This window comes from Panthera leo, chromosome C1 (genome assembly GCF_018350215.1).
Source record: "Panthera leo isolate Ple1 chromosome C1, P.leo_Ple1_pat1.1, whole genome shotgun sequence".
Classification (NCBI taxonomy): domain Eukaryota; kingdom Metazoa; phylum Chordata; class Mammalia; order Carnivora; family Felidae; genus Panthera; species Panthera leo.
The window spans coordinates 215804551-215817439 of NC_056686.1; the positions used below are offsets into that span (position 1 = coordinate 215804551).

The 12889-nt window shown below is 53.3% G+C and overlaps 1 protein-coding gene across 2 annotated transcripts in view; it reads left to right on the forward strand.

The window, feature by feature from the left end:
- The window catches only part of AGAP1 (ArfGAP with GTPase domain, ankyrin repeat and PH domain 1), a 551033-nt gene that overhangs the window by 406073 nt on the left and 132071 nt on the right, over positions 1 to 12889 (forward strand). For both annotated transcript variants that reach the window (XM_042950624.1, XM_042950625.1), the window contains one exon: positions 9535 to 9696. In XM_042950624.1, coding sequence (XP_042806558.1) covers positions 9535 to 9696 — 162 coding nt within the window. The remainder of the gene's footprint in view (positions 1 to 9534; positions 9697 to 12889) is intronic.

Genomic DNA, 12889 nt, shown 5'->3' on the forward strand with positions numbered 1-12889 from the left:
TTTTTTTTTCTTCTGAACAGCTTCATTGAGATAAAAGCCACGTAACGCTACACTTCTCTCGTGTAAAGTGTACAATTCAGGAGTTTCGGCGCTTTCCCAGAGGTACGCCACCATCACACGGTCCTTCCTAGAACGTTCCCGTCACCTCAGGGAAAAAATCCTGTACCCTAATTAGTGATCAGAACTTGTATCCTTAAGGCTGTCACAGAAACATATCTCCGTAAGTAAGGGCTTCACGTAAATGAAGATCGCGTCCCACGCTTCAGCTTTATTTACAGAGCCGTGTTGGGGTGACTGAACGCGGCCCAGGTAGGAGATGGTTCTCCCCCACATTTTCTCTCCATTCTGGCCTCCTCCTATTGTGTTCCTTTCCTCCCCACTTTGTAACTCCATCTAACACTGTGGTGTCTCTTCCTTCCCCCAACACCTGTCATCTTCCTCGAACCCCCATCGTGTCCCCGCTGCCCCTTCTTCTGACACCGTGTACCTCTGTGTGAGCGCCGTGAGCGGCAAAGGGAACCGGACAATATACCAGTCTCTGAAACATCTTCAGAGATTGGGATTCAAGTAAACCTCCTCCTGTTGAAAGCTCCCGTCAAAAGGACTGTGAGAAGGGGCGAGGTTTTGAACTTCACTTCACACTCACCTTTTAACAGAGGCCGGGATGTTGTGATTTCCTTGGATGGCAGAGGTGGCCTGTTCTTTATTTACCAGCCTGCACATCTCTCTGAGGTTCAGAAAGGACAGAGCCCTTCTTAAAGATCCAAATTAGCTTTATATCGTTGGCCTTGTCTCGAAGGAAATGTGTTTTAATTCACTGGCTCCTACATGCCCTCATCTTGAGTTGTTAGAAGGTCTTAGCCCTCAACTGATGCCCCCACCCCCAACCCAGCCCCGACAAATAGCCCTGCCTTTGATCATTTTGAATTCTTTTAATACCAAAATAAAAAGGATTTTTAGGAATATCTCGTACCTAATACTGCCAAATGAGCGAGTTAGGGTATATGTGAACGCAAGAGAGAGAGAGAGAGAGGAGGGCTGGTATCCGTCCACCTGTGCTCTTCCTGTTTCCTGTTCCTTTGTTTTTCTACAGATCCGTATCCTCCTTTTGAGTATAAACTGTGAGGTGTGTTTGTCTCTCTTCAACACCTGGGAAATTCACAGCCAGCCAGCCCTTGGGACCACCAGCAGCACGTCTGGTGGTGTGGGTGGCTTCCTGCAGCAACTTCTTGGCGTCCCTTCTCCAAACCAGGCCCACTAAGGCAGAGTGGGGAGAGGCACTGCCTCCAGAGTCTGGGAACGGCCTGACCTCTGACCGCGCTGGGGACCGGGGATGGGTGTTGGGACGGCCAACGGCAACAGTGGTAGCAGGTGGCGGGTGCGGTCACACAGTCGCAGGGGCACACCGCCCCTCTCCGGCGCGGGGCCGAAGGACACCTCCCCCAAGGGAGACACGTTTCCAGACGCTGGGGAGCAGCAGGGCCTTGGAAATCACATGCACGGAACCCCCGTGTATGGGAGTATCAGCCGGGATATCAAAAACCTATCTACACCCACCTGGCAGTGACAGCTCTCACCGAGGCAAGCTCCCTGCAACAGTTCATCAGAAATGGCCCAGCTAATGATCGGCTGGGCAGATAATCGGAGGAGAGTTAATTGTAAGGTTCGATATGGCATCTTGTCAGCAGAGATAAGTTGTCACGTTTTCCACTTGAGCTGAAACTAAATGATTGTAAAATAAGTTATGAGTGTCCTTGGGCCTGTCTGCCGGAATGATAGCTAAGAATACATTCCTGGCCATCAGTCTCCAGCAGGCTGCTTGATATTTATGCGAACGGAATGTTATTTTATTCCCCTCTGGTCATGCTTGTCAGCTCCCCGAGTGAAAAGTGAGGCGCGTCTTGGACTCCTACTTCACATCCCGGAGCCTGGAGAGACTGCAGATTGTTATCATTATTGCTCATATTATATATTTTTTGGGGTGTGCGTTGAACATTGATGCCCGATTGGGAAGAACTAATGGCTGGCATTGAGCACGCGGGATGCCAGCGGACCAGCCCATCCCGGCCCCGCGCCGCGCATCCTGGGGACTCCCAAGGCCCTCCGTCAAAGCCAGTTTAGATGTGGAGTAATGAGGCGCTCGCCTTTTTTAATTTGGCATGCCTCCCTTCCCTTCGCTTCGACCCGCCCGCACTTAGCGCCGTCGACCGTCGACGGCGCCTGTCCCGGTGCCCAGTAATTGATACAAAATAAAATGCATTATTTGTATTCAGTCAGGAGGAGCGGATTGCGTTCCGTGGGCTGTGGCTAGAGCTCATTTACAGTGTCTGAGGCTGGGCTTTCCGGGCCTCTTTCACTTTGAGGGATACCTTGTCAGGCAGGAAGAGTCGTCGGAAATGGAAAAGCACAGCATGGAAGCCTAGTACGTTTTGATTGCTCATATTTTAAACCGGAGGGATGTTACACAACTCCTGTTGAAAGGGAGTTTTCAGGATCTGGAAGCCAGGGGCATCGATACGGCAGCTCGAGACCCACTTAACTAGAAACCGGAGCTTTCTCGGCATGACCCAGCCCCAGCCTCGAGAACAGGCTGGCCGGCCGGAGTCCTGTCTCCTGCCGCGGCCGCCCTGACCCAGGGCGCTGCCCCTCCTCGACCGCTGTCTGTTGGCCACCGGGATCGGCTCCTCTGTGCCGCGGTTGTGGCCCCCTCTCGTCCACTCCTGAGCTGCGCCTGCTCCCGCTGACCCTGGCCCGGATCATCTGCTTTTTCCAGGCACTTGTGGCCCCGCCCTGCCTCGGCCCACCCTCCGGAGACACCCAGCCTCCAGGTGGCCGCTACCCGTGCAATGAAATTTCCAGGGCCCGGGCCATGGGCCGTTGGGGCATCGACACAGGCGGGGAGAGGATGGTGGACAGAGGCGGGAAGCGTCTACAGGAGACGGTGGACGGAGGGAAGTCACGGCCCCAGCTCGTCAGCTCTAAATCGGGGCACGGATGGCACTCTGTGTGGGACCCGGCCCCTAGGAGCAGCAGGTCAGGCGGCAGATGGGAAGGTGGATTCGCGTGTACTGTGTGCACATCGTTTATTCCTCGTCTGCAGTGGAATGTACGGGGCTTACCGGTGCTGATCCTGCTTTTGCGTTCTCATTATGACAACCCTGTGTCCTCTCAGACGCTCGCCCCCCTCCCGTGGCCAGCTTCGGGCTCGTGTTTCCGGTTTTCCCCCCACCGCTCCCCAGAGCCTCCTCCTGACTCAGTGCTCCTTTGTCTCCCTGTCGCTCTCCATCTCTGAGTCCTGACGGCCCAGGCAGGGGTCCCGAGTCCCATTTCTGTTTCTCCAGGGATGCCACAGGGCTGGCCTGCCTGCTTGACCCGGGAAGGTGGGCGTTCAGACGGCTCCTTACCTTACCTCCGTCTGCGTGCCGGGGTGCTTGTGTTAGCCCACCGTTACACCCGTGCAGCTGACATGCTCCCTGGACACACGATCCCTCTCTTCGTTCTCTATCCGAGTAGCGTGGCCCCAGAAAAACAGTCTTTTGTGAAGGCACCAAGCAAGAAATCAGATCGGCATCCATTCGCTCCTTAGAAATTGGCTCCGCGGGGCAGGGGTTCCCCCCTTTTTTCTTTGACGAACCCCAGGTGCCTGGATAGAGTTGGCTCATAGAGTACTCGGTGCCCGTGAAGTGTTTGTGTCACCTGTACGGCTTCTTTAAGGGAAATACTCTCGCGGCGTAAATAGATTTCATTCCGGGTGTTAGAAGCTCACCGAAAATTAGGTCCCGGACTGCTGGACAGTCGCACGGCTGGCTTGACACAAGCGTGCTTGTGGTTTTAAGACGAAGTCACAAAGTTGATCGCGCTTCTCGGTTATCCTCCGGGAAATAGTACCATCCACCTGCGTGAGCATCTCCGGAAGGGAGGTCGTCAGTTCTGTATCAAACTTAATCCCACAAATATGCGCAGAAGTCCCATGTTCATCCAGTGCCTCCTCCAGTCTGTGTCCCGGTAACGAGGTTGAGCCCAAGTCCCTGCCTTCGTGAGGCTCGCGCTCTCTCCGGGAAGGCGTTTGTCAACGAGGAGACGCGTGTGTGGGTGATGCGGTGTCACACGTGGTGAGCGCCACCCGGCACGTGAGGCGGGTGGGGCCGGATGCGAGGCAGCTGGGGGCCGTGGCCGGACTGGGGGAGCCTCTCGAGGGGCCTCTCCTTGGGCTTCTGAGACCTGCACCTTCCTGGTTCCCCTGTAATCTGACAAGCGTCAAGCTCGCTTTGGCTTCCCCGTGAAGGAGGGGGCGAGGGGTTACGTGAGGTGCTCCCGAGACCCACACAGTCTCTCTGTGGCCGGTCCACTGCTGGGGCTGGGGCTGGGGCAGCGGCTTGACTGGAGCAGGGGTCGGCCATGACCAGACACAAACAGCAGAGAGGGGCTGTGCTTTGAAAAGGATCAGAAATCAGGTGGTGGCTGGGCGAGGGCATGGGGTCATGGAGGGTTTTGTTAGAAACGAGAGACAATACGATAATACAGCACGTTTGATGCGGCCCGGGGAGGGTAGGAAAGGCTGGGGGCCAAGTCACTCCAGCGGCAAAATGGGGTGGAATCCAGCTCCCAGCTGCAGGGAGGTCCCAGGTCCACCAGGGACCGGCACAGGAAGGGCAATGCTCACTTCCGATTGCTGCTTTTTGGGGATTTTTCTTTTGTCTTCAGCAAAATGAAAAATGCTGTCTCTGCGGGGGATGGAGTGAGGTGTGGGGCATTTAAGGAGAATGGAGAAGGTGTGTTACAGCCTCTTGCAGAGGAGGGAGCGGCTTTATTCAGTTTCCTGGTGCATCCCAGGGCAGGCCAGAGGTCTGGCCTCCGGTCCAGCCTGGCCCAGTTTGGGGGTCGTAAAGATAGAGGAGGCCAGTGGGTGTGAGGCTGTTTCCTCCCTACCCCCCCCCCCACGGGGCCTGAGTACAGGTGCTGAGCCAGGTGCAGGGTGGAAACGAGCAGACAAGTCGGGCTAAGGGTCAGGAAAGGCAGAGGGAGGAGAGTGTCACCAGCATAACCCTCAGAGTGTGGGTCCCGGTGTAAGTGAGCTGGGAAGACAAAAATAAGACCCAGAACAGCTGGCTCGTGGTGGTTGGTCTGGGTTAGAACCATGAGGGCTGGATGGAAGGAAAGAGCTTAGCAAGGGGGAGGCTCGAGAGGCCGGGCCGCTGCAGTGGGAGGCACCTCGGAACATCTGGACGGCATCACTCGTGAGGATGGGGTGAACGGCTGCCAGGCAGTCCGTGAGCCAAGGGGCATAAGCCAGGGGGTCGGCGTGGTGGGTGTGAGCGGAACCGTCCAGGAAATGGCGTCTAGGAGGCCGGGGCTGGAGGAAGAGTGGCCTGCAAGCCGCACATGTGTGCCCGGTTGGCGGGGGGGGGGGGGGGGGGGGGGGGGCTGCCAGTGCCGTCACCTGAGAGGTGTGTCCCCAGGGGAGAGCCAGGTCCTACCAGCTGAAGCGAGCGTCCTGAGGAGTTCGCTCGTGCGAGGCAGTTTGCACGGACAGCCCGTAAGTCCCGGACGAGTCTGAGAGGGCGATGAAGAACAAAAGCGCAGTTCTGATTCCGCACTTGTCTCACCATGGCCGTTTTAGAGCAGGCGGGTGTTTGTGGCGGGAGCCGTCCTTTGTGTCCCGGCGCATTCTTCAGCGTCTCTGGCTTCTCCCTAGTCCGTGCCTGTAGCGCCTCCTCCTGTCTCTGTCGAGAACCCAAAGTGTCTGCAGGCGTGACCAGATGTCCCTGGGCAGGGGTTTCCGATGGAGAGCCAGTGGCTTAGCGGAAACACGGAGCCACAGGCGGATGACGCGCTGGCCTTGAAGCTTCCCGGTGGAAGAGAAGGCTTGCGGTAAAGGCTGCCGCTGGTCCCTCGGGGGAGGGTGGGTGTCACGCCTGGCGTGCGTTTCCTTCTCAAGACTGCCGCTCAGCTACTTGCTCCAAGCGAGTCAGCCCGAGATTTCTCCCTGAGTTCCAGATATCCCAAGATGCCCAGATAACTCGGTAATGAGATCGCCGTGTGCCTGGCAATGATCTCTAGGAACAGTTTTCTGAATCTGGAATGGAGGGGGATCCCTAGAAACAGACGCCTGTCGTTTTGTTCCACGGGAGGGTGAGTTATGACCAGTATACCCGTGAGCGCAAGGTCATTCCCAAGTAGGATTCTAAAGTACACTGTGAGAGGGGCACCTGGGTGGCTCAGTTGGTTGAGCGTCAGCCTCTTGATTTGGGCTCAGGTCATGATCTCGAGGTTCCTGGCATCGAGCCCTGCGTTGGGCTCTGCGCAGACAGCACGGAGCCTGCTCAGGATTTTCTCTCTCTCTCTCTCTCTCTCAAAATAAATAAAACATTAAAAATAAACAGATTGTTAGAGAAGTGCTTTGTATATATATAGAAAAGGGAACAGCAATTTAAGCACAATAGTTCGTTGAGGAGAAAAAAACATTACATAGATTTCCCTTTGTTTTAAAATTGTCAAAAACATGACTAGGTTGGACGCCCACCTACAGCCACGTATTTGACAAGAGTGTTTGGTGGTTTATCAGCAAGTCCGAGGATCCGGGAGCTGGCTTCACAGGTGACCTGCCGTACCCGGGTCTCGTTCGCCGGTCTCTCCGGTGCTTCCAGGTGTGGATTACCGCCTCTGAAATTTGGGGCTCGGTTTGGACCCCTCCCTCTTTAATGTCTTCTCTGTCGCCTTGGGTGGATGTACGAAGTTGTGTGCTCGAGGCAGCGAGGAGTAAATAGGCAAGGCAGTCGTGAAGGATAGTGATGTGCGGGGCCCTGCCCTACCCTGTGAGGAACCAGGATGGCCCAGCCGTCGCATTCCAGATCACACGCTGCTACCGTAGAGACAGATGGGCGGAGTGTTGGAAGAGCCTAGAGAGCCCAGAAATAGATCCACCACACACGTATGGAAGCTGTTCTGTGACCATGCACAACTCGCATGTGTATTCTGAGCGTCTGATCCAGAAGTGTTGGTGCATGCCTTAAAAAAGAACTGGGGCGGGGGGGTGGGGTGCCTGGGTGGCTCAGGTCAGTTGAGAGTCCAGCCCTTGGCTGTGATCGTGAGTGTTTGTGAGTTCGAGCCCCATGTCAGGTTCCGTGCTGCCGGTGCAGAGCCTGCTTGGGATTCTCTCTCTCTCTGCCCTTCCCCAACACGCTCACTCTCTCTCTCACTCTCTCTCTCTCTCTCTCAAATAAACAAATAAATAAACTTGAAAAGAAAAAGAGAATGGGAGGGACCCGGGGCAGCCGCTCCATGCTCAGTATCACATGGGGGCAACGGGCGTCTAACTGCCCTAGGGAACGGGCGTGCCACTTAGATGCAGGTAACTGACAGCCGTCCACGTGCAGAAAGCCCGTCTTCGGGGTCAGTGGTTCGGGGATGAGAAATGGTAGTTTGGGAGAGAGCGTCACAGCAGTGGGGCGACATGTGGGTTGGGACGCACAGTTGGGAATGGAAATGGTGCGCTGAGTTGAGTGGGTGCCCAAGGGCCAGAGTGAAATAGGAAAAGGGCAGTCGTCATTGCCTGTTTTCCTCATCCACCTCCAGGATGGGTAGTGGGGACGGCCACTGTGACAACTGTGCTCCTGTTGTGGGGACGGTCACTGTGACAACTGTGCTCCTATTGTGGGGACGGCCATTGCGACAACTGTGCTCCCGTGCCTGACACAGGGTAGACTCTTAACCCTTAATGGTCGGAGAGTGAATGAAGACTTTTGAAATCTGGGCGGAAAATAGGTGAGATGGACAGAAATTAAATCATGATAAGGTGTGAGTGTGGAAAAGGGTTGGACCAGCTTTGGGAGGCTTAGAGCCTCTTAGAGGCTTTCGGACCAGCTAACACTCTTGTCCCAACACCCCTTAGCAGCACCAGGCGGACCCCGACCTCTCTGAAATTGTGTGCAACGTGTTAATTAGAATAGCCTTTTTTTCTGGGATATTTACAGTTTTCATCTGCTATCCAGTGGGCTCTAGTATTTTTAAAATATGTAGAATTGCTGCTTTTAGAAGATGAGTATTGTAGAAAAAAGTCTGGGAAAAGAAGGCAGAACGCCCGAAGAAAAGAGACACATCAGCTGCTCCGTCCAGGCCAGGGGGGCAAGGACGGGACCGAGGGCAACTGTGGCTTACATGGAGAGCAGGGGCGAGCGTGAAAGGCCATACCAAAAAGAAATGGTGACTTTGTGAATAGAGACTCCTCTTCTAGCCCCAGCCTTCTCAAGCCTGTGTCCCTCACCCAAAACAGGGACAGAAGCAGCCAAGAGGGGACTCAGGCCTGCTTGCTACTCCTTGGGCAAAGTTACCCAGTGAGGTTTACCAGATGTCTGGCCTGGGAGGGCAAGTAGAAGGAAGTCAGTTTGGGGGGAGGGCAGATCCCTGAGACACCCCGTTGTCACTCTTCCTGAGACTCCTTAAAATGGTTGCCAGTGTCTCAGTGGACCCTGTTGACCAGTCTCCGGGGTCTCGTGCCATCAGATGTTCCCAGGTTATGCTGCGGGAACTTTGGGGTGGCCCAGCCTCCGTGCAGCCCTGGTCCTTTTCATGATACTTTACCACCTTGTAATGTATCTGGGGAGGGACTCTTTTTCTGTCTTTCTCAGTGACGGATCCCAAGCTTCTACAAACATGGCCCACAGTCGGTGCGCAAAACGTACTAGTTGAACAAATTAAGTACTTTGCAGCGAACTTTCTGTCTTTTGAGCTACCGAGATGCTGAACCATGAATCCTTCAGGCTTTGTGGGTGTTTGGTTGGTGTTTCTACATCACTTTTTCAAAGCACTTTCTCCTTCTGGTTGAATTACATGTTCATTCCCTGAACAAAGAGAACTACTCTGCTGTTCTCTCTGATAAAGAGGAAAATGGACATAAGAAATTGAGTTTCCCCTATAGTGAATTATCACATCTGGGCACTGGTTTTGAAATTGTATAAATAGCTTCAGTGGATCAAGAATCGGCGGGCCCGCCGTGGTGGGAGAGTGAGGTGGCGTGCCATTTCTCGATAATAATAAACGGGTGCTGCAGTCATGTTAATGTTGAGGGTGGAAGTTACGAGAATCGGGAATCCCTCCGTCCTGTGTGCACGCACAGAACCAGACCCACCCACGAGGGCGCCTTCTGTGCATTCTTGTACATCTCTAAATTACTTTTAACGTATCGGTGTAATTATGGGAAGAGAAAAATAAACTAATGAAACGCATGAACTCCCCACTTTCCTTTTCCAGGACACCAGTCGGGCAAAGTAGAGAACTTTAAGTTCTCCACAGCCTACAGATGATCCAGAAATAAAGGCCTTTTTTTTGAGTGGCAGGCGGTACATGAGAGCAGGTGGCCCCGGGACGTTTGAATACTGGACGCTCTGGGCCTCCAGCCCAGGGATCTCACATTAGCGTAGTACCTGTGGGGCCTGATATGATCTTGGAGGAGCATTGCTTTCATATTTTTGCAAAGCCTGCCTTTTTCCGCGTGTTAACTTTTGCGTTCTTTTGCCTTTTCCGGTCTGATGGCAGACACGGGGCTGGGCGACTCCGTGTGCTCCAGCCCAAGTATCTCCAGCACCACCAGCCCCAAGCTCGACCCGCCCCCCTCCCCTCACGCCAACAGAAAGAAGCACCGAAGGAAGAAAAGTACCAGCAACTTCAAAGCCGATGGTCTCTCCAGCACTGCTGAAGGTAAGGCTTCCCGGGGACTTCAGGGTGAGAGTCTGCATTTCGGAAAATTAAGTTTTCTTTTCCAAATGGGCGAAGTCGCATACCCTCAGAACCACAGATGCCGAGCAGCGCAGGTCACCGCGTGTGCTCTCAGGGCACTAGTGGGGCCCTTGGAAGCTTCTCGTCGCTGACTGACTCTCGAGAGTTTTCAGCCAAATCAGTTGTCTTACCTCCTGGCAGGCCTCGGGTGTGAGGCAACTCTGGTCTCCCTGTCACAAGCCTGGCCAGGTTCTCCGTCTTGCCCTCCCTCCGCACCCTGGGGCGAGCACGTCCACTCCAACTGGGAGGTACGCCATGTTGTATTATTCCAATAAAGGTTGTTGCCTCTCCTACTCTAGGAGTCTTTTCTGATACTGGCTGGTCTCAGTCCTTACGAGACAGCTGCCTCAGTTTCCGGCTTTTGGCAACCTGTTATGAATACACGCTCCTCCTGTGAGTGTCTATCCACTCTTTTTGTTTTGTGGCCTCTATTAATATTCCAGCTGTCACGGTTTATCACGGTTTGGCTCGATTCTCCTTTCACTTACGTCAAGTCCTTCATTTTTGTTCTCAGTGATGGCCAGATGTGACCTTTCTGAAGTCGCTCCTTCAGAGGGATTTACATGTTGTTATTCCAGGGATACAAAGTGGCGATACACACACGCACATACCTCCCATTATGAGAGGCGAAATGAATGCAGTTGTAAGAAAAAACAAGCTGAAGAAATACTTCAAAGGAAAATTAAAATTTCATAGCATTCTTGTTGACCACGAATTGTTACTTGTGGCGCCGTCCATAGTGAAGGGGTCTGTTTTCAACAAGGATTCCACACACACACCAGAAATACTTTTATAACTTCTACTCTTGTTCTTTCCCCATTTCTGCCGTGCTTTTTCTGAATCCTCTGCCTGTTGGTTGGGAGGTACAGTTTGCAGCATTCGAGAAAGTGGCTTATTCCCTCCTAATAGCCAGCGATGAGCCTATAAGCCCACAATGCATCCACTAGTAAGGAAGGAACAGAGTTTATGGTGCACGCGCAGAGTTTGATGTTTACGCGATTCTGGGAGCTGAGTGGCGGTGTGGTTTCTTGCATAATGAGGAGTCAGACGTCCAGAGTGGCCAGTAGCTTGCTCTCATGGCGGCCAAGTGGGGAAGAGCCTGAAAGCCCTTTACGTTTCTTACCGTTTTGCCTGCCCGTTTAGGCTCCCTGCTAACAAGTTCAGCCAATAAAAACCGACTTTTTCCTGTTATGACAAATGAGGATGATTCTGTTCTATCAGCAGTGGTGAAAAATAACGATTGTGGATCACAGCACCCACCCAGACGTTACTGACCTTCCCACTGGAAAAGAATCGGCCCCAGATGCTGAGCCTTGCTGAGACTCTTTCAAACAGCCCTTTGGCAAAGGCCCCCCTCCCCCCCACCCGGCCATAGCCAGGGGCGTGTGGACACGCCCCACCCTAACAGGAGGCTTAGAGCAAAACCAGGAAGAAGCGTGGCCTCTCATGAGGGCGGGTGACGTGTGCCACACATACCCAAGGGCAGAGTAAGATTTGCTTTAGGGAAAGGCTTCCTGTCCGGGTCACAGGTAAACACCTTATTGGGTGTGTCGTGTTTCAGACTGATGACTTTTTTCCAGGAGCGACGCTTGGCGGACACTGATCATCAGGTCGACGTATAATGTCCGTTATCCACACGTCCCACTTTCCAAGTATCCCACCTACCCACCTGACAGAGTGAAAGCCGTGCGAATAAGATACAGCCGTAAAGTGAATTAGTAGTTCCATGTTTGGTTGGACTCCTGCTTCGAACCAGTGTCCCAGTCAGCCAGTGGGGAATCGAAGGAAGTTTGAGAAGTGTCCACGAGCTTGTCGGACACCTAAGAAGCTTCCAGCCCATTTCGCGCGTTACCGGGGTTGTACTCTGCGCTCTGAGCAATAGCGTGTAATGAGGCTGAGACAGATCCTCGATCCAAAAACAACCATGGACCCTTTCATCAAAAGGCGTTACTGCTGAGGTGATGACACAGACAGAAAGACAGACTTCCAGGCACCACAGGAACACCCAAATTAGAAGTCACAACGGTGTCGAGAGGATAGATGATGAGTAATGGTTGACGTGTGTTCACAAATTGAACACCAACGATCAGAAGGGAAACTGTGCCCCTGACTTCCTAGTTAAGAGATTATTGTACCTGTAACGCCAATGGCCGTGACATCTTTTCAGTAGAAAATAAGGCAGCAGGTTCTCTATAAAAAGAAAACGTATCATTTTTCCCTAGGAGAGGTTACGCACGAAACAGTAAATGAGTCATTTTTGTGAGACACGCTATATTGCGTTATTTCTAAGGTACGCTTTTTTCCCCACGTTGTAACATCTCTGAAGTCATAATGCAACCTGCAAGTGAGGTCGTTTTAGATTCAATGATACACAATATTTTTTTAACAGTCTTAACAAACTAGTAGCTCCTTTAAGTGGTATAAACCGTCTAACTGAACCATCTGTTTTTGAAGTTAAAGCTAGCTGTATTTGTTTGCTTTTTAGAGGGTAGTGTTTAATTTTAATTATATCTCTATAGGGGTGGTGTGGAACCCCAGGGGTCAGTGGGGGGGGGGGCAGTTATCAGGGCCCAGAGGGAGAGCTGTCTGGAAAACGCCTCCGGTCGGGAACAACGACCCTCAGGAGAGGGACGTATGCAGCCTGTGGGGAGGGACCCGAGAGGATCACCCTAACCTCGTTCCTCTCCCTGATTTCTCCGATCCCCTTCCTCCCCGCTTTGACTAAACCCAACTGGAAACCAAAGAGCACCAGTCACATAGGTCCAGGTTCAAGGCAGAGACAGAAAAGGCAGAGACGAGGCAACGGAAGCCAGGGACTCATGCCTCTTACGTGCCTCTTAGGAATCCCTGGGGAAGTCCGTGCCACTGACTCTTGCAGGAACGTAGGAGACCAGCAGCCTCTTGTGCAGGGGCGTGTGCTGCCCAGCACCGTCTCCCGAGGGCCTGACCGAAGCCCGGCCAACGGGGCGGTCGGAGCTTCCTAAACGCACTTCGGTATCATTTCCCAGCCGGGTGCAGGAAGGAGCGTACCACACAGCCTTCGTAGACTCCCAGCCAAGCACAAATATTCTGGTGCCAGATGTTTCTCGACTCGGTGGCGTGTGTGTTCCCAAAG